Raw genomic sequence first — 20,147 nt, forward strand, 5'->3', positions numbered from 1 at the left:
CTTTTTAGCTAAATTTACAGCCACACACCTCGGCAAGGTATAACCTGGTACTTGACACATGGTTAATGTTAGTATGCTAACATTCATATGTTAGCATGCTAACATTATCATAACCTTTTAAGCTAAATTTACAGCCATACACCTCAGAGTAATACAACCTGGTACTTGACACGTGTTACTGTTAGCATGCTAACATTATCATAATAACCTTTTTAGCTAAATTTACAGCCATAGACCTCAGCATGATATAACCTGGTACTTGACACATGGTTACTGTTAGCATGCTAACATCATTGATTGATAATACATTTTTTAGCTATGTTAGCATGCTAACATTATCATAAAAACATTTTTAGCTAAGTTTACAGCCGTACACCTCAGCGTAACATAACCTGGTACTTGACACGTGGTTACTGTTAGCATGCTAACATTATCATAATAACATTTTTAGCTAAGTTTACAGCCGTACACCTCAGCGTAACATAACCTGGTACTTGACACGTGGTTACTGTTAGCATGCTAACATTATCATAATAACCTTTTCTGCTAGTTTTGCAGCCGTACACCTCAGAGACATATAACATGGTACTTGACCTGACTCATGCTAACTGCTAACATGCTAATGTTGCAGTGCCCTGCCCAAGGACACAACAGTGACTATAAATGGTGGACATGCTAACTTTTTCAGCTAATATATATATATATATATATATATATATATATATATATATATATATATATATATATATATATATATATATATATATATATATATATATATATATATATATATATATATATATATATTAAGATAGGGTGGGTACAACCAGGAAGTGTGATCCAAACAGAGTGTTTGCGGTTCTCCTCATCCTGTTGGGCGGCCAGGCCGAGGAGGACGTCGGGGCTGCGGGTTCCATAGGCTGAAGGCAGCCGCTGCTCGGACTTGGTAGGCTGCTCCGCCATAGCAACTCCCTCCCTCCCCTGACCCCTCCCTCGCCGAGCCAGGCAGCAGCGCCCTGCTGGCGACTCGGACATATTCGCTCCTCCGGAAGCGTGCAGGGCTCGGGCAAGCTCGGGTGAACTCGGCTAAGCTCGGGTCCCTCCACAAACACGGCGTCTCGCAGGGGTGGAGCACGCACTCTTTTCGGCACAACCGATCCCACTCGCCCCCCCCGCCCAAAAAAAACAACAAAAAGCGTGTCCGGTAGCGAAGAGACCGGAGAGGAGGCGGCAGGATGACGAGCTGTGGCCGGAAAGTTTGTCCTGAAAGCGGGGAGGTTCGCTGCTCGGACCCGCGGCTTCTTCACACGGCTGGCTGGAGGTTCGAGGTTCGCCTCCCGCTGCTCTTCTTCCTCTTCCCCCGCCCTGCATGCTTCCCTCTGCGGCCATGGCGCAGGTTCGAGCCCGCGGCCGTCACGGAGCCCTGGCAGCTCGCACCCGGGACTGTGCGTAATGGCGTCCCGCACTCCGCCTCGTCTATTACCGCTCTCTCCTTCATTCCCTCGCGTCGTGCTTTCCCCACGACGTCGTGGGAGAGGCGCCGTGACCATCTTGTGCCTCCACGCCTCCTCTCCGGGGGGTTTTTGTGTGGCTCCATTTCATGATTTAACGTAGTGTCAGTGAACGCCACAATTGCTATTTGCTCCGAGGTCACGTGAATGCCTCATTAGCATTTCCCCCCTCACTTACCTTGACCCCGATACAGCGACGCATCGACACCAGTAGACTTGGATCGTACCGCCAAAAAACTATTTTTTAAATTATATTTATTATATTTCACATCTTTGTGCTTAACCCCCCAACAAAAAAAGCGAATTTTTTAACACGTTACATGGCTTTAAAAAACAACAACAAACCCAATTTCCAGTACCTGGGAAACAATAGTGGTACCAATTTTGGGTACTTTTGTGTGTGTTAATAAATATTAATTGTTCTTACTAAAAACAATCTGATTTAGAAATAAGTTGATTATGATAACGTCATTTTCAAGTGTGATTATAAGGTTGCAATTACAGTTGTAAGTCCAAAACGCTAGATGGCAGTAGTGTGTTTTATATTTTTATTTTTTTTGTTATTGTTGTGCCCTAAAATGTGTTAAAACTGTAAGTATTGTACTTATTCGGCAGCAGCTGTTTGATTGTAACGTGCATCTTAGTCGTTAAATTTAGAAGGGGTTGAAATGGCCATGTAAAATCGCTAATGCTAACCGGTAGCATGTCAATAGCAAAGCCAATGTATATTAGCATCAAGTTAGCACATTTATTTATTTATTTTCTTGAAAAGTGGAGCCTTACGTTACTTATCTTGCATCATTTAAAAAAAAAATAAAAAAAATAATTGTTAGCATTGAAAATTGCAACATTTGTTTGGTACCTCACTCGACTTTGAGATAATAATTATTGTATAAAAAAACATGTAGTTTAAGAAGAAATGTAATAATAATGTACAGTTATTACCTCTACGGTATGTCCTCCGAACTGCTCTTTGGTCAAACACAGCATCAGCGGCTTCTCTATAGTAATATCGTAGTGTCAGTGAACGCCACAATTGCTATTTGCTCCAAGGTCACGTGAACGCCTCATTAGCATTTTCCCGACTCGACACGAGTAGACTTGGATCGTACCTCAAAAAACAATTTTTTATCATATTTATTATATTTCACATCTTTTTGCGTGACCCCCGCAAAAAAAAGGTAATTTTTAAACACGTTACATGACTTTTAAAAACAACAACAAACCCAATTTCCAGTACCTGGGAAACAATAGTGGTACCAATCTGGGGTACTTTTGTGTGTGTTAATAAATATTAATTATTCTTACTAAAAAAAATCTGATTTGGAAATAAGTTGATTATAATAACATCATTTTCAAGTATGATTATAAAGTTGCAATTACAGTTGTAAGTCCAAGACGCTAGATGGCAGTAGTGTGTTTTTTATTTTTGTTATTGTTGTGCCCTAAAACGTGTTAATACTGTAAGTATTGTACTTAGCAGCTGTTTGATTGTCACATGCATTTTAGTCGTCAAATTTAGAAGGGGTTGAAATCGCCATGTAAAATCGCTAATGCTAACCGGTCAATAGCAAAGCCAATGTATATAAGCATCAAGTTAGCACTTTTTTTTTGGTGAAAAGTGGAGCCTTACATTACTTACCTTGCAGCGTTTAAAAAAAATAATTAAAAAAAATTGTTAGCATTGAAAATGGTAACCTCACCCGACTTTGAGATTATAAATATTGTATAAAAAAACGTGTAGTTTAAGAAGTAATGTAATAATAATGTACAGTTATTACCTCTACGGTATCTCCTTCGAACTGCTCTTTGGTCAAACACACCATCAGCAACTTCTCCATAGCAATAACGTAGTGTCAGTGAACGCCACAACTGCTATTTGCTCCGAGGTCACGTGAACGCCTCGTTAGCATTTTCCGCCTCGACACAAGTAGACTTGGATCGTACCTCAAAAAAAAAATTTTTAAATTATTTTTCACATCTTTTTGCCTGACCCCCCCGCAAAAAAAGCTTATTTTTAAACACGTTACATGGCTTTTAAAAACAACAACAAACTTTGACGTGGGTACAGTTCACAATACGGTACCAATTTCCAGTACCTGGGAAACAATAGTGGTACCAATTGTGGGTACTTTTGTGTGTGTTAATAAATATTAATTGTTCTTGCTAAAAAAAAATCTGATTTAGAAATAAGTTGATTATGATAACATCATTTTCAAGTATGATTATAAAGTTTCAATTACAGTTGTAAGTCCAAGACGCTAGATGGCAGTAGTGTGTTTTATATTTTCGTTATTGTTGTGCCCTAAAACGTGTTAATACTGTAAGTATTGTACTTATTCGGCAGCAGCTGTTTGATTGTAACGTGCATCTTAGTCGTTAAATTTGGAAGGGGTAGAAATCGCCATGTAAAATCGCTAATGCTAACCGGTAGCATGTCAATAGCAAAGCCAATGTATATTAGCATCAAGTTAGCACATTTATTTATTTATTTTCTTGAAAAGTGGACCCTTATGTTACTTATCTTGCAGCATTTAAAAAAAAAAAAAAAAATTGTTAGCATTGAAAATTGCAACATTTGTTTGGTACCTCACTCGACTTTGAGATAATAATTATTGTATAAAAAAACATGTAGTTTAAGAAGTAATGTAATAATAATGTACAGTTATTACCTCTACGGTATGTCCTCCGAACTGCTCTTTGGTCAAACACAGCATCAGCGGCTTCTCTATAGTAATATCGTAGTGTCAGTGAACGCCACAATTGCTATTTGCTCCAAGGTCACGTGAACGCCTCATTAGCATTTTCCCGACTCGACACGAGTAGACTTGGATTGTACCTCAAAAAACTATTTTTCATCATATTTATTATATTTCACATCTTTTTGCTTGACCCCCCGCAAAAAAAAGCTAATTTTTAAACACATTACATGACTTTTAAAAACGACAACAAACCCAATTTCCAGTACCTGGGAAACAATAGCGGTACCAATTTGGGGTACTTTTGTGTGTGTTAATAAATATTAATTGTTCTTAGTAAAAACAATCTGATTTAGAAACAAGTTGATTATGATAACATCATTTTCAAGTATGATTATAAAGTTTCAATTACAGTTGTAAGTCCAAGACGCTAGATGGCAGTAGTGTGTTTTATATTTTTGTTACTGTTGTGCCCTAAAACGTGTTAAAGGGAAACTTCGGTTTTTTTCAACCTGGGCCCTGTTTTCATAATTTTTTCTGTATATGTGAGTGCTGCATAAAACATTTTTTGAGGTCGCGCCAGTATTGAGCAGGGCAGGCAGCCTCCAGCCCAGCTAACGCTCGTACACAGGGCAACTGGCTCTCGTCAAAATTCGGCCTATAAACATGCATTTTTTTCACACTGACAGGCTCAGATAGTTACAATGAGTGTCCGACAACATACTAGAAAGGAGAAATTAACGTATGTCTCTACCTTTAGCTGGAGATCGCTGTTTTTTGCGAGCTGTGTCCAAATCTCACCACGCTACAAATCTCGTTCCGAAATCTCGCGATAACTCGCGACAAAACACCGGTGGAAAAACAGTTACCTGACTGAGGTGAAGAGAGCCATGACAGACAAACAAACAAACTTTTCTATAAAACTAAAATAACAGTCTTCGGTAATCCAACAGAAAATCACTTCAGTCATCTCTCTTCACCTCAGTCAGGTAACTGTTTTTCCACCGGTGTTTTGTCGCGAGTTATCGCGAGATTTCGGAACGAGATTTGTAGCGTGGTGAGATTTGGACACAGCTCGCAAAAAACAGCGATCTCCAGCTAAAGGTAGAGACATACGTTAATTTCTCCTTTCTAGTATGTTGTCGGACACTCATTGTAACTATCTGAGCCTGTCAGTGTGAAAAAAATGCATGTTTATAGGCCGAATTTTGACGAGAGCCAGTTGCCCTGTGTACGAGCGTTAGCTGGGCTGGAGGCTGCCTGCCCTGCTCAATACTGGCGCGACCTCAAAAAATGTTTTATCCAGCACTCACATATACAGAAAAAATTATGAAAACAGGGCCCAGGTTGAAAAAAACCGAAGTTTCCCTTTAATACTGTAAGTATTGTACTTATTCGGCAGCAGCTGTTTGATTGTAACGTGCATCTTAGTCGTCAACTTTAGAAGGGGTTGAAATCGCCATGTAAAATCGCTAATGCTAACCGGTTGCATGTCAATAGCAAAAGCAATGTATTAGCATCAAGTTAGCACATTTATTTATTTATTTTCTTGAAAAGTGGAGCCTTACGTTACTTACCTTGCAGCATTTTAAATTTTTTTTTTAGATAATAATTGTTAGCATTGAAAATTGCAACATTTGTTTGTAAAGTACCAGCTTTGGTACCTCACCCGACTTTGAGATAATAATTATTGTATAAAAAACATGTAGTTTAAGAAGTAATGTAATAATAATGTACAGTTATTACCTCTACGGTATGTCCTCCGAACTGCTCTTTGGTCAAACACAGCATCAGCGGCTTCTCCATAGTAATAACATAGTGTCAGTGAACGCCACAACTGCTATTTGCTCTGAGGTCATGAGCCTTTTCCGCCTCCACACGAGTAGACTCGGTTCGTACTTCAAAAAACTATTTTTTATTATATTTATTATATTTCACATCTTTTTGCTTGATCCCCCGCAAAAAAAAGCTAATTTTTAAACACGCTTTTAAAAACAACAACAAACTTTGACGTGGGTACAGTTCACGTTACGGTACCAATTTCCAGTACCTGGGAAACAATAGTGGTACCAATTTTGGGTACTTTTGTGTGTGTTAATAAATATTAATTGTTCTTGCTAAAAAAAAATCTGATTTAGAAATAAGTTGATTATGATAACATCATTTTCAAGTATGATTATAAAGTTGCAATTACAGTTGTAAGTCCAAGACGCTAGATGGCAGTAGTGTGTTTTATATTTTCGTTATTGTTGTGCCCTAAAACGTGTTAATACTGTAAGTATTGTACTTATTCGGCAGCAGCTGTTTGATTGTAACATGCATATTAGTCGTTAAATTTGGAAGGAGTAGAAATCGCCATGTAAAATCGCTAATGCTAACCGGTAGCATGTCAATAGCAAAGCCAATGTATATTAGCATCAAGCTAGCGCATTTATTTATTTATTTTCTTGAAAAGTGGAGCCTTACGTTACTTATCTTGCAGCATTTAAAAAAAAATAAAAAAAATAATTGTTAGCATTGAAAATTGCAACATTTGTTTGGTACCTCACTCGACTTTGAGATAATAATTATTGTATAAAAAAACATGTAGTTTAAGAAGTAATGTAATAATAATGTACAGTTATTACCTCTACGGTATGTCCTCCGAACTGCTCTTTGGTCAAACACAGCATCAGCGGCTTCTCTATAGTAATATCGTAGTGTCAGTGAACGCCACAATTGCTATTTGCTCCAAGGTCACGTGAACGCCTCATTAGCATTTTCCCGACTCGACACGAGTAGACTTGGATCGTACCTCAAAAAACTATTTTTCATCATATTTATTATATTTCACATCTTTTTGCATGACCCCCCGCAAAAAAAAGCTAATTTTTAAACACGTTACATGACTTTTAAAAACGACAACAAACCCAATTTCCAGTACCTGGGAAACAATAGTGGCACCAATTTGGGGTACTTTTGTGTGTGTTAATAAATATTAATTGTTCTTAGTAAAAACAATCTGATTTAGAAACAAGTTGATTATGATAACATCATTTTCAAGTATGATTATAAAGTTGCAATTACAGTTGTAAGTCCAAGACGCTAGATGGCAGTAGTGTGTTTTATATTTTTGTTACTGTTGTGCCTTAAAACGTGTTAATACTGTAAGTATTGTACTTAGCAGCTGTTTGATTGTAACGTGCATCTTAGTCATCAACTTTAGAAGGGGTTGAAATCGCCATGTAAAATCGCTAATGCTAACCGGTTGCATGTCAATAGCAAAAGCAATGTATTAGCATCAAGTTAGCACATTTATTTATTTTCTTGAAAAGTGGAGCCTTACGTTACTTACTTTCCAGCATTTAAAATTTTTTTTTAAATAATAATTGTTAGCATTGAAAATGGCAACATTTGTTTGTAAAGTACCAGCTTTGGTACCTCACCCGACTTTGAGATAATAATTATTGTATAAAAAAACATGCAGTTTAAGAAGTAATGTAATAATAATGTACAGTTATTACCTCTACGGTATGTCCTCCGAACTGCTCTTTTTATTCAAACACAGCATCAGCGGCTTCTCCGTAGTAATAACATAGTGTCAGTGAACGCCACAACTGCTATTTGCTCTGAGGTCATTAGCCTTTTCCGCCTCCACACGAGTAGACTCGGTTCGTACTTCAAAAAACTATTTTTTATTATATTTATTATATTTCACATCTTTGGATGGATGATAACATAATTTTCAAGTATGATTATAAAGTTGCAATTCCAGTTGTAAGTATAATACGCTAGATGGCAGTAGTGTGTTTTTTATTTTTTGTTATTGTTGTGCCTTAAAACGTGTTAATACTGTAAGTATTGTCCTTATTCGGCAGCAGCTGTTTGATTGTAACGTGCATCTTAGTCGTCAAATTTGGAAGGGGTTGAAATCGCCATGTAAAATCGCTAATGCTAACCGGTAGCATGTCAATAGCAAAGTCAATGTATATTAGCATCAAGGTAGCGCTTTTTTTTCCCAAAAGTGTAGCCTTACTTTTCTTACGTTGCAGCGTTTAAAAAAAAAAAAAAAAAAAAAAAATTGTTAGCATTGAAAATTGCAACATTTGTTTGTAAAGTACCAGCTTTGGTACCTCACCCGACTTTGAGATAATAAATATTGTATAAAAAAACGTGTAGTTTAAGAAGTAATGTAATAATAATGTACGGTTATTACCTCTACGGCAGGGGTCACCAACCTTTTTGAAACCAAGGGCTACTTCTTGGGTACTGATTAATGCGAAGGGCTACCAGTTTGATACACACTTAAATAAATTGCCAGAAGTAGCCAATTTGCTCAATTTACCTTTAACTCTGTTATTATTAATAATTAATGATATTTATCTTTGTGGAAACACTGATCATCTTAATGATTTCTCACAATAAATATATATAGAAACAGATAAATATCAATATGCAACACTTTATTTTTATATTTTCTCTAAGTGCACATTTTTCAAATTGAACATTTTCAAATGATCACTTCTAAGACAGTCTTGTGAAATCACAATATCCCATTTTAACTAGCTAGCCACTAACATTTTTTAACAAATCATGAATTACTTTGCACCATGTTTGTACAAATAATAACTCATGTAAAATACAAAAGTAAACTCTCAAATTTTTAAATCATGTCACACTTTGAACTGGACCCCAAATCTGTTATCTGTTTCTTTGTCAGTTAGTGGCATTGCATGCTGTTAACTAGTGTGTTGTACTCTGGTGTGTAACTTGACACTGCAACTCTGAGTGAGTCTTGCAGATGTGCATCAGTGAGGCGTGTTCTGTGTTTGTTCTTGATGAAGTTCATGTCAGAAAAGGCTGATTCACAAAGATAAGATTTTTCCTCATTGTTTGTGGAACCTTCTTAATCTTTTGGACATATTTTCACAGCAATCTGGCCTTAAGCTTAATTATGATAAATGTAAAATGTTAAGGATCGGAAATCTAAAGGGAACGTCCTTTCGAATGGAATGCAAAGTGCCTGTTTTGTGGACAGATGGACCAGTTAACATACTTGGTGTTGTTGTCCCAGAAAATCGGGAAGATCTAGGCTCAGTAAATTATGATAATCGACTAAGAAAGCTGGACAAAATTATGCAATTATGGAAAGGGAAATCCCTAACCTTTTATGGTAAAATGTCTATTGCCAACTCGTTAATTATTCCTCAATTTATTTATTTGTTTTTGTCATTACCAGCTCCATCACAAAACTTTTTTAAGATTTATGAGCGGAGGGTCTTCGATTTTGTCTGGAACGGCAAACCAGAAAAGATTAAAAGAAAGGTTTTGTACAAAGAGTATGAATATGGGGGCCTGAAACTTCTCAACCTTGAAGCTATGTGTCTGTCTTTAAAAGCATCAATTGTTCCAAAGATGTATTTAAACATTGAGTGGTACACAAATGTCCTGTAGGACAAAAAACATGTACTGTATCAAAAGAAATTGTATCCTTTTTTACAAGTGATCCCCTCCCAGAGAGTCTGCTGGGAAACATGGCGGGGTTCATAAAGGAAACAATCCACTCATAGTGGTGTTTTCAATTTTATGTGCCAGAAAAAAGAGACAATATTTTGTAGCAGTTAATATGGATGAACTCTAATATTGTAATAGATGGAAAGCCTTTCTTTTGGAAAAATATGTTTGAAAGGGGAATCATTTTTGTCAATGATATTATCAATGAGAATGATAAAATTATGAAGTATGATGAATTTAGAGCTATGTATGGTGATGCTTGCTCAAGCTTTTCATTTTATCAACTAACTGGAGTAATTGGGAAAAGATGGAAACAAATAATTAATTATGGAACTACTAAATTATTAGTTTGTAAACCTCTAATAAGAAATTCTAGTTGGCAAAAAGGAACTAAAATAAATAGAAAAATATATAATTTCTATTTAATAAAGAAATCTTTGAAGGCTGCCTCATACAACACAAATGGAAAATGGGAGGACTTTTTTGACTGCCCGTTGCCGTGGGATGCCATATTCAAACTAATCTATAAAACCACTATAGACGTGCAAAATCGTTATTTTCAAATTAAAATTATTTATAACTTCTTACCCACAGGGAAAATGTTAAAATTATGGAATATGACAGAGTCAGATGATTGCCGATTTTGTTGTCAGGAGCCTGAATCCACCCTGCATTTGTTTTGGTATTGTCATATTGTGTCTTTGTTTTGGGTGGAAGTTGAAAAAATGGGTTTAAGGATTGGTTTGTTTATGAAGCTTAATGTGGTTTCTGTTATTTTAGGAGAGTTCATTGACAATCATGATTTAGTCAATTTAATTATAGTACTCGGTAAAATGTTTATTTTTAAGGCCAAAAACAGATATTCACTTAGTATTACTTTCTTTAAAACATTTATTCAGTATTTTATAACTTTAGAAAGTTACATGGTTGAAAACGATAATGATGCCAAAAAACATTAAAAAAAAGATAAGAAGTCCTCAAAGGCTTATTTTGAAAGTATAATTATGTTTATAGATTATATGATATCTGTTGTTGTGTTCCCTAATTTGAGTGACCTGGACATAATCTGGACTGTACATAAATGCTTATTTTGAAAATGTAATTTTGTTTATAAATTATATGCAATCTGTTGTGTTCCCTAATTTTTTTCTGTGTACATGAATGAAGGTGTGTGTTGCTGAGTCCGACTTGGACATTATCTGGACTGGGCCTGGTTTAAAAAACCCTTTAAACAAATCTAATTTCATTGACAACCTGGTCTGTTGAAGATAAGGCCCTTTTTTAAAAAATAAAATAAATTAGGATAAATAAATAAAAAACATTTTCTTGGATAAAAAAGAAAGTAAAACAATATAAAAATAATTACATAACAAATAGTAATTAATGAAAATGTTAGTGGACCAGCAGCCTATACAATCATGTGTGCTTCAGGGACTGTGTGCCTTGCAGATGTGTTGTCTATGTTGTGGGAACCAGAATATTGGTAGCAGAAAGAAATAACCCCTTTTGTGTGAGTGGGTGTGGATGAGTGTGCATGGGGGAGGTTGTTTGGGTTGATGCACTGATTGAAAGTGTATCTTGTATTTTTTCTATGTAGATTTAATTAAAAAAAAAAAAAAAATATTATTTTTTTATTTTATTTAATTTTTAAAAATTTTTTTAGAACAGGCCCGCAGGCGACTCATCTGGTCCTTACGGGCGACCTGGTGCCCGCGGGCACCGCGTTGGTGACCCCTGCTCTACGGTATCTCCTTCGAACTGCTCTTTGGTCAAACACACCATCAGCGGCTTCTCCATAGCAATAACATAGTGTCAGTGAACGCCACAATTGCTATTTGCTCAGAGGTCACGTGAACGCCTCGTTAGCATTTTCCGCCTCGACACGAGTAGACTTGGATCGTAGCTCAAAAAACTATTTTTTATTATATTTATTATATTCCACATCTTTTTGCTTGACCCCCCGCAAAAAAAGCCACTTTTTAAACACGCTACATGACTTTTAAAAACAACAACAAACTTTGACGTGGGTACAGTTCACGATACGGTACCAATTTCCAGTACCTGGGAAACAATAGTGGTACCAATTGTGGGTACTTTTGTGTGTGTTAATAAATATTAATTGTTCTTACTAAAAACAATCTGATTTAGAAATAAGTTGATTATGATAACATCATTTTCAAGTATGACTATAAAGTTTAAATTACAGTTGTAAAGCCAAGACGCTAGATGGCAGTAGTGTGTATTTTTATTTTTTTTGGTTATTGTTGTGCCCTAAAACGTGTTAATACTGTAAGTATTGTACTTATTCGGCAGCAGCTGTTTGATTGTAACGTGCATCTTAGTCGTCAAATTTGGAAGGGGTTGAAATCGCCATGTAAAATCGCTAATGCTAACCGGTAGCATGTCAATAGCAAAGCCAATGTATATTAGCATCAAACTAGCGCATTTGTTATTTTGGAAAAGTGGAGCCTTACTTTACTTACCTTGCATTTGCCTGGCGGTGCCAAAAATAGTACCAGCTTTGGTACCTCCTTTGAGATAATAAATATTGTATAAACAATTGTGCCAACAAATACAGTAGTTTAAGAAGTAATGTCATAATAATGTAGTTATCACCTCTACGGTATCTCCTTCGAACTGCTCTTTGGTCAAACACACCATCAGCGGCTTCTTCACATTTTCATAGATACATGTAGATGTCATTTACGCGCCGTTATCGACTCATTCTGCTTCGGCGTGGTGCAGACTAGCGGCGCTGCACTCCGACTGCTTCGCCCGGTTAGCTAGCTACACGATTTGTCATCTTTTTGATGATTTCTTTCTCTAATTCAATGGATATCATCCACTTTTTCTCAAATACTTCCCTTCGCACTCATGCTTGGAAAAACAAGGTTACGTCCATTTTTAGCTGGAAGCTAATGCTAGCGAGTAAAAGCGGATGTTTCGGTCGGATCTTTCGGGGTTCCCTGTTGAAATTTGTTATGCTAACCTATAGCATTACAATTAGCATCCTTTTAAAAATGGATTTTTGACAAATTTGGAATCGTAATGACTAAGACTCACAATTTAACACAGATCACTCATTGTGTTCTTCAATTGTAGATCTATAAATGGCTATGATCCGAAATGGCTTCCCAGTTGGCTACAATGCTGGCAAGAGGCAGTCCGGAGGTCCAAAATGGTGGCCGGTGTGCAGAACCACCCGAGGCTGTCACAGAGGACTCAAAGGGTACCCTCCGGTCCTTGTGTCTGGTCGACCGGGATGCTCCATCAATCAACGGAGAGGTGGGGGGGACTCGCGCACCAGCCTCCCAGCAACCGAGTGACGAGCCGAGGCAGCCGATCAGAGCCAAAATGGTGGTTGCCCACCCTGCCGCCACCCTGACCAAAGACTCCACGCCTTCCCGTTTAGAAACAAACCAAATATATGTAGTGAAGACTGAGGAGGAGGAGGTGGATGCTGAAACCCTCCTCTCGGACTGGTCAGAAGTCAATGGAGTTAAATTGCAGAGTTATCTACAGGATGGACCCCGGGGGGAGGAACAGAGCGAGCCCCTTGACCTAAGTCTACCCAAGAGGCAAGACAACCGAGAGACCAGATACGGACGCTTTCTGGACCCTTGTGAGAGCTCTCTGATTATGGAAGTGGACGAATACGACGGAGAGGGCGACAGAGACGTGGTGGAGGAGGACGACTTTTTCACCACCTTCACCTCAACGGACCCCCGGACCAAGGATCTTCTCCTCATAGACGACCAGGGCATCCCGTATACTCTCAGCCCGGAAGGACTCAGGGTGCCGCAGGTGGACGCCTCCACGTCGTCCCAGGTCCTTCAGACGGAGAGTGAAGTGTCCTCACGGGCGAACCTCAGCCAGAATTTAGACGATGCACTTACCGGTCGCCTGATCCCTTTGCCGGTTGTGGATTCTCCGCCCTCGGACGCCTTGCCACCGGAGCCTAGTCAAGCCATCCAGATCCTGAGCAGCCGCGCACAGGGCGCACCGATTCTCCTGTCCTCGGCTCCACTCAGTCTGTCTCTTCCGCCCGGTGCTTCTGCCCCCATGTTCCTCCTCTTGTCCACAAGTGACTCTGCCTCCACCCCTATCGCTGTCCTTGACCCCGCCACCGGCCAGTTGTCCCAGATCACCGCCCCTGTCTCCCTCCCTCTGTTGTCCCATCCTGTCACGGGCAGTGCCCCTGACCTCGCCACTTCGTTTAGTCCGACTAACTCTTATGGAAGTGAAGCCATATCTGCTGAGCAGGTCTCAAACCACGACGACAAGCCATTGACGAGTTCGACCCCCAATCCCACAGACGCCCAATCCCCCGCGCCCGCACCGGACTCGGAGCACTTACCTCTTGACGACCACCTTTACTTTTCCAGCGCCGCCGCTCCCCCGTCGCCGCCCAAACTGGAGCCCCTGGATCCCCTGGACCCACTGGACCCCATCTCCGCCGCCGAGTCGCCCGGTGACCCGTCTGCCCGCCGGGTGCTGTACTGCCAGCTGTGCCCGAGGGTCTTCTTTTACCTCTCCGACCTGGAGCGCCATCGCATCACGCACTCGCAGAAGAAGCCGCACGTTTGCCAGCAGTGCGGCAAAGCCTTCAAGCGCTCCAGCCATCTGCAGGTGAGTCGTAAACAAACATGGCCCCCAGGTTATCGGTCAAAACAGGAAGTTCTGGCGTTAGCTTAGCTGTTCCTACTAGCGCCTCCCCCGACTTTGAACTTGGTTTGGACCAGGAACATATTGTTTTGGACCTGCTTGTTAGTGGGTCTTCTAAGTCATTTGGTACTAAATACAGACAGCTTTGATAGTACTGTGGTGCTAGCTAAAGAAAATGCTCAAAGCTGAAGTAGCATTAACAATTAATTTGTATTTACGTTACTTTTTACGTACAGTTCACTAAAGTCCAGTAAAAATCCAGCTTTTCCTCTTGTTGACATCAACTTTAATCGGAAGTTGTTGAGCAAACATGGCCACCGGGTAAGTCCATGAGTCATTGTGGCGCTAGCTTAGCTGTTAGCATTAGCACCTCGTTGGACTTTGAAACTTGAACGTGTTATTTTTCACCGTATTTACCTGCTGTCAGCAGGTTTATCGACATTGTTTAACTTTTTTTTTTGTACTAAATACAGAGGGAGCTATGATAGCACCGTGGTGCTAGCTAAAAACAACAACATAAAAAATAGATTGAAGCCTTATTAGCACAACAAATGTTTGCTTATTCATATTTAAGGTAGTATTAAGTTACTTTTAACGCAGTGTTCACTAAAGTCCAGCAAAAATCCAGCGTTTCTTCTACAAATCTGGCGTTAGCTTAGCTGTTAGCATTAGCACCTCGTTGGACTTTAAACTTATATGTGTTATTTTTCACTGTGTTTACCCGCTGTCAGCGGGTTTATCGACATTATTTAAACAATTTTTTGTACTAAATAAAGAGGGAGCTATGATAGCACCGTGGTGCTAGCTAAAAAAAACACAAAGCTCAAAGCAAAAGTAGCACAACAAATGTCTTTGCTTATTCATATTTAAGGTAGTATTAAGTTACTTTTAACGTACCGTCCACTAAAGTCCAGTAAAAATCCAGTTTTTCCTCTTGTTGACATCAACTTTAATCCGAAGTTGAGCAAACATGGCCGCCGGGTAAGTCAATGAGTCATTGTGGCGCTAGCTTAGCTGTTAGCATTAGCACATCATTGGACTTTGAAACTTGAACGTGTTATTCTTCACCGTGTTTACCTGCTGCCAGCGGGTTTATCGACATTATTTAACGTTTTTTTGTACTAAAGACAGAGGGAGCTATGATAGCACGGTGGTGCTAGCTAAAAAAAACAACATGAAAAAATAGATTGAAGCCGTATTAGCACAACAAATGTGTTTGTTTGTTCATATTTAAGAGTGTATTAAGTTACTTTTAACGCAGCGTTCACTAAAGTCCAGTAAAAATCCAGCGTTTCTTCTACAAATCTGGCGTTAGCTTAGCTGTTAGCATTAGCAGCTCGTTGGACTTTAAAACTGAACATGTTATTTTTCACCGTGTTTACCTGCTGTCAGCGGGTTTATCGACATTATTTAACGTGTTTTTTGTACTAAATACAGAGGGAGCAATGATAGCACCGTGGTGCTAGCTAAAAAAAACACAAAGCTCAGAGCAAAAGTAGCACATCAAATGTCTTTGCTTATTCATATTTAAGGTAGTATTAAGTTACTTTTAACGTACCATCCACTAAAGTCCAGTAAAAATCCAGCTTTTCATCTTGTTGACATCAACTTTAATCGGAAGTTGTTGAGCAAACATGGCCGCCTGGTAAGTCCATGAGTCATTGTGGCGCTAGCTTAGCTGTTAGCATTAGCACCTCGTTGGACTTTGAAACTTGAACGTGTTATTTTTCACCGTGTTTACCTGCTGTCAGCGGGTTTATCGACATTGTTTAACTTTTTTTTTTGTACTAAATACAGAGGGAGGTATGATAGCACCGTGGTGCTAGCTAAAAACAACAACATAAAAAATAGATTGAAGCCGTATTAGCACAACAAATGTTTGCTTATTCATATTTAAGGTAGTATTAAGTTACTTTTAACGCAGCGTTCACTAAAGTCCAGCAAAAATCCAGCGTTTCTTCTACAAATCTGGCGTTAGCATTAGCACCTCGTTGGACTTTAAACTTATATGTGTTATTTTTCACTGTGTTTACCCGCTGTCAGCGGGTTTATCGACATTATTTAAACAATTTTTTGTACTAAATAAAGAGGGAGCTATGATAGCACCGTGGTGCTAGCTAAAAAAAACACAAAGCTCAAAGCAAAAGTAGCACAACAAATGTCTTTGCTTATTCATATTTAAGGTAGTATTAAGTTACTTTTAACGTACCGTCCACTAAAGTCCAGTAAAAATCCAGTTTTTCCTCTTGTTGACATCAACTTTAATCCGAAGTTGTTGAGCAAACATGGCCGCCGGGTAAGTCAATGAGTCATTGTGGCGCTAGTTTAGCTGTTAGCATTAGCACATCATTGGACTTTGAAACTTGAACGTGTTATTCTTCACCGTGTTTACCTGCTGCCAGCGGGTTTATCGACATTATTTAACGTTTTTTTGTACTAAAGACAGAGGGAGCTATGATAGCACGGTGGTGCTAGCTAAAAAAACAACATGAAAAAATAGATTGAAGCCGTATTAGCACAACAAATGTGTTTGCTTGTTCATATTTAGGAGTGTATTAAGTTACTTTTAACGCAGCGTTCACTAAAGTCCAGTAAAAATCCAGCGTTTCTTCTACAAATCTGGCGTTAGCTTAGCTGTTAGCATTAGCACCTCGTTGGACTTTAAAACTGAACGTGTTATTTTTCACCGTGTTTACCTGCTGTCAGCGGGTTTATCGACATTATTTAACGTGTTTTTTGTACTAAATACAGCGGGAGCTGTGATAGCACCGTGGTGCTAGCTAAAAAAAACACAAAGCTCAGAGCAAAAGTAGCACAACAAATGTCTTTGCTTATTCATATTTAAGGTAGTATTAAGTTACTTTTAACGTACCGTCCACTAAAGTCCAGTAAAAATCCAGCTTTCCCTCTTGTTGACATCAACTTTAATCGGAAGTTGTTGAGCAAACATGATAGCCGGGTAAGTCCACGTTAGCTTAGCTGTTAGCATTAGCACATTGTTGGACTTTGAAACTTGAACGTGTTATTTTTCACCGTGTTTACCTGCTGTCAGCAGGTTTATCGACATTATTTAACTTTTTTTTTTGTACTAAATACAGAGGGAGCTATGATAGCACGGTGGTGCTAGCTAAAAAAAACAACATGAAAAAATAGATTGAAGCCGTATTAGCAAGACAAATGTGTTTGCTTGTTCATATTTAAGAGTGTATTAAGTTACTTTTAACGCAGCGTTCACTAAAGTCCGGTAAAAATCCAGCGTTTCTTCTACAAATCTGGCGTTAGCTTAGCTGTTAGCATTAGCACCTCGTTGGACTTTAAACTTGAACGTGTTATTTTTCACCGTGTTTACCTGCTGTCAGCGGGTTTATCGACATTATTTGAAGTTTTTTTTATACAAACCCCAAAAGCAGTGAAGTTGTCACGTTGTGTAAATGGTAAATAAAAAGAGAATACAACAAATCCTTTTCAACTTATATTCAATTGAATAGACTGCAAAGACAAGATATTTCATGTTCACTCTGAGAAACTTTGTTCTTTTTTGCAAATAATCATGAACTTAGAATTTAATGGCCGCAACACATTGCAAAAAAGGCATTTTTACCAGTGTGTTACATGGCCTTTCCTTTTAACAACACTCAGTAGAGGTTTGGGAACTGAGGAGACACATTTTTGAAGTGGAATTCTTTCCCATTCTTGCTTGATGTACAGCTTAAGTTGTTCAACAGTCTCCCTTCTCATATTTTAGCCTTCACACATTTTCAATGTCTGGACTACAGGCAGGCCAGTCTAGTACCCGCACTCTTTTACTATGAAGCCACGCTGTTGTAACACCTGGCTTGGCATCACTCATTTGGAATTTGACGCCCGCAACGTGTTTCAAAAAAGCTGGCACAAGTGGCAAAAAAGAGTGAGAAAGTTGAGGAATGCTCATCAAAGACTTATTTGGAACATCCCACAGGTGAACAGGCTAATTGGGAACAGGTGGGTGCCATGATTGGGTATAAAAGCAGCTTCCATTCACAAACAAGGACGGGCGAGGGTCGCCACTTTGTCAACAAATGCCTGAGCAAATTGTTTAAGAACAACATTTCCCAACCAGCTATTGCAAGGAATTTAGGGATTTCACCATCTACGCTCCGTAATATCATCAAAAGGTTCAGAGAATCTAGAGAAATCACTGCACGTAAGCCATGATATTACACACCTTGGATCCCTGCATCAAAAAGCCACATCAGTGTGTAAAGGATATCACCACATGGGCTCAGGAACACTTTAGAAAACCACTGTCAGTAACTACAGTCGGTCGCTACATCTGTAAGTGCAAGTTAAAACTGTACTATGCAAAGCCAAAGACATTTATCAACAACACCCAGAAACGCCGCCGGCTTCGCTCATCTAAGATGGACTGATGCAAAGTGGAAAAGTGTTCCGTGGTCTGACGAGTCCACATTTCTTATTGATTTTGGAAACTGTGGACACCGTGGAAAGAGGAAAAGAACCATCCGGATTGTTCTAGGGTGAAAGTGTAAAAGGCAGCATGTGTGATGGTATGGGGGTATATTAGTGGCCAAGGCATGGGTAACTTACACATCTGTGAAGGCACCATTAACGCTCAAAGGTACATGCAGGTTTTGGAGCAACATATGTTGCCATCCATGCGACGTTATCACGGACGCCCCTGCTTATTTCAGCAAAACGATGCTGAAATAAGTTTCTCAGTGTGAACATGAAATATCTTGTCTTTGCAGTCTATTCAAATGAATATAAGTTATAAATAAATAGTTGAAAAGGATTTGCAAATCATTGTATTCTCTTTTTATTTATCATTTATATAACGTGACAACTTCACTGCTTTTGGGGTTTGTAAATAACTGGTGCTAAAAAGAACGCAGCAGAAAACGGACAAAGCACAATTTTGGGATGAATTCCTACTTTGGGTATATTTCACGTTAGAGACCCCAAAAAGACCCCCAGAGGTGGCCCGAGGTGCTAAAAGGCTAACACGCTAACGTGTCATGTGCCCGCAGAGACACAAGCACATCCACACGGGCCAGAGGAACTTCGTGTGCCACATCTGCACCAAGCGCTTCAGGGAGGCGGGCGAGCTCCAGCGCCACCAGCGGGTCCACACGGGGGAGAAACCCTACCAGTGTCAGCTCTGCCACACGCGCTTCGCCGAGCGCAACACGCTGCGCCGCCACACCAAGCGCAAGCACCCGTACCACCAGGCGGCGGTGGAAATGCTCCAGGGGAGGAGCGGCGAGGCGGAGGAGGAGCCGGCGGAGTGGTACTCCTCCACCGTGTCGCACCCGGACAACTCCGGGTCGGAGGCGGAGCCCTGAAGAAGGATGTGGCGTACAAAGACGGGAGCACTTGCAATATTTGAATGTCATTCTTTGACCTTTGAAACATTCCCAACCAATCAATGACCTTCAAGCGCTTCAATGTTTGCACTTCTGACTTCCTTCCTTCAAACACTGTGAGAGGTTTGCACTTGAAGGAAAACACCATTCACTTTTTTATCTTTGCTTTCATCTATTTAATATTTAAAATATATTCTGTGCAGCACCTTAAATTATTTTCATTAAACTTTGACAGTTTCGTCTCAGTCTGGCTCACTTTTTCACGCACCATGACCGAGTGTCTACGCTGATCATTCTCTGCATGTTGTTCTTTTTTACTGCAAAGAACTGACTGGGATTTACACACTGGCAATGTTCCGCTCCAACTCAAAGTGTTTATTACAATAAGTCCTTCTTGAAATTGTTTTTAAAATGGA

The 20,147-nt window shown here is 39.3% G+C and overlaps 2 protein-coding genes across 2 annotated transcripts in view; one reads left to right on the forward strand and one right to left on the reverse strand.

Annotated features, from left to right (window-relative positions):
* Positions 1–1,085: 1,085 nt before the first annotated feature.
* Positions 1,086–19,964, forward strand: LOC133659788 (fez family zinc finger protein erm). The gene is made up of 3 exons (XM_062062524.1): positions 1,086–1,328; positions 12,806–14,332; positions 19,396–19,964. The coding sequence occupies exons 2-3, from the start codon at positions 12,830–12,832 to the stop codon at positions 19,708–19,710; spliced, it is 1,818 nt and encodes a 605-aa protein (XP_061918508.1). The 5' UTR covers positions 1,086–1,328; positions 12,806–12,829; the 3' UTR covers positions 19,711–19,964.
* The window catches only part of LOC133659789 (uncharacterized), a 31,200-nt gene continuing 25,118 nt past the window's right edge, over positions 14,066–20,147 (reverse strand). Inside the window, exon 5 of the mRNA XM_062062526.1 lies at positions 14,066–14,326. The gene's annotated coding sequence lies outside the window, so the exon portion shown is untranslated. The remainder of the gene's footprint in view (positions 14,327–20,147) is intronic.

The sequence above is a fragment of the Entelurus aequoreus genome, linkage group LG11 (genome assembly GCF_033978785.1).
Source record: "Entelurus aequoreus isolate RoL-2023_Sb linkage group LG11, RoL_Eaeq_v1.1, whole genome shotgun sequence".
NCBI classification, from domain to species: domain Eukaryota; kingdom Metazoa; phylum Chordata; class Actinopteri; order Syngnathiformes; family Syngnathidae; genus Entelurus; species Entelurus aequoreus.

Coding starts and splice junctions, on each gene's coding strand:
- LOC133659788 (XM_062062524.1), top strand. CDS start 12,830: ATGGCTTCCCAGTTGGCTACAATGCTGGCAAGAGGCAGTCCGGAGGTC. Junction 14,333..19,395: donor AGCGCTCCAGCCATCTGCAG/GTGAGTCGTAAA, acceptor ATGTGCCCGCAG/AGACACAAGCACATCCACAC.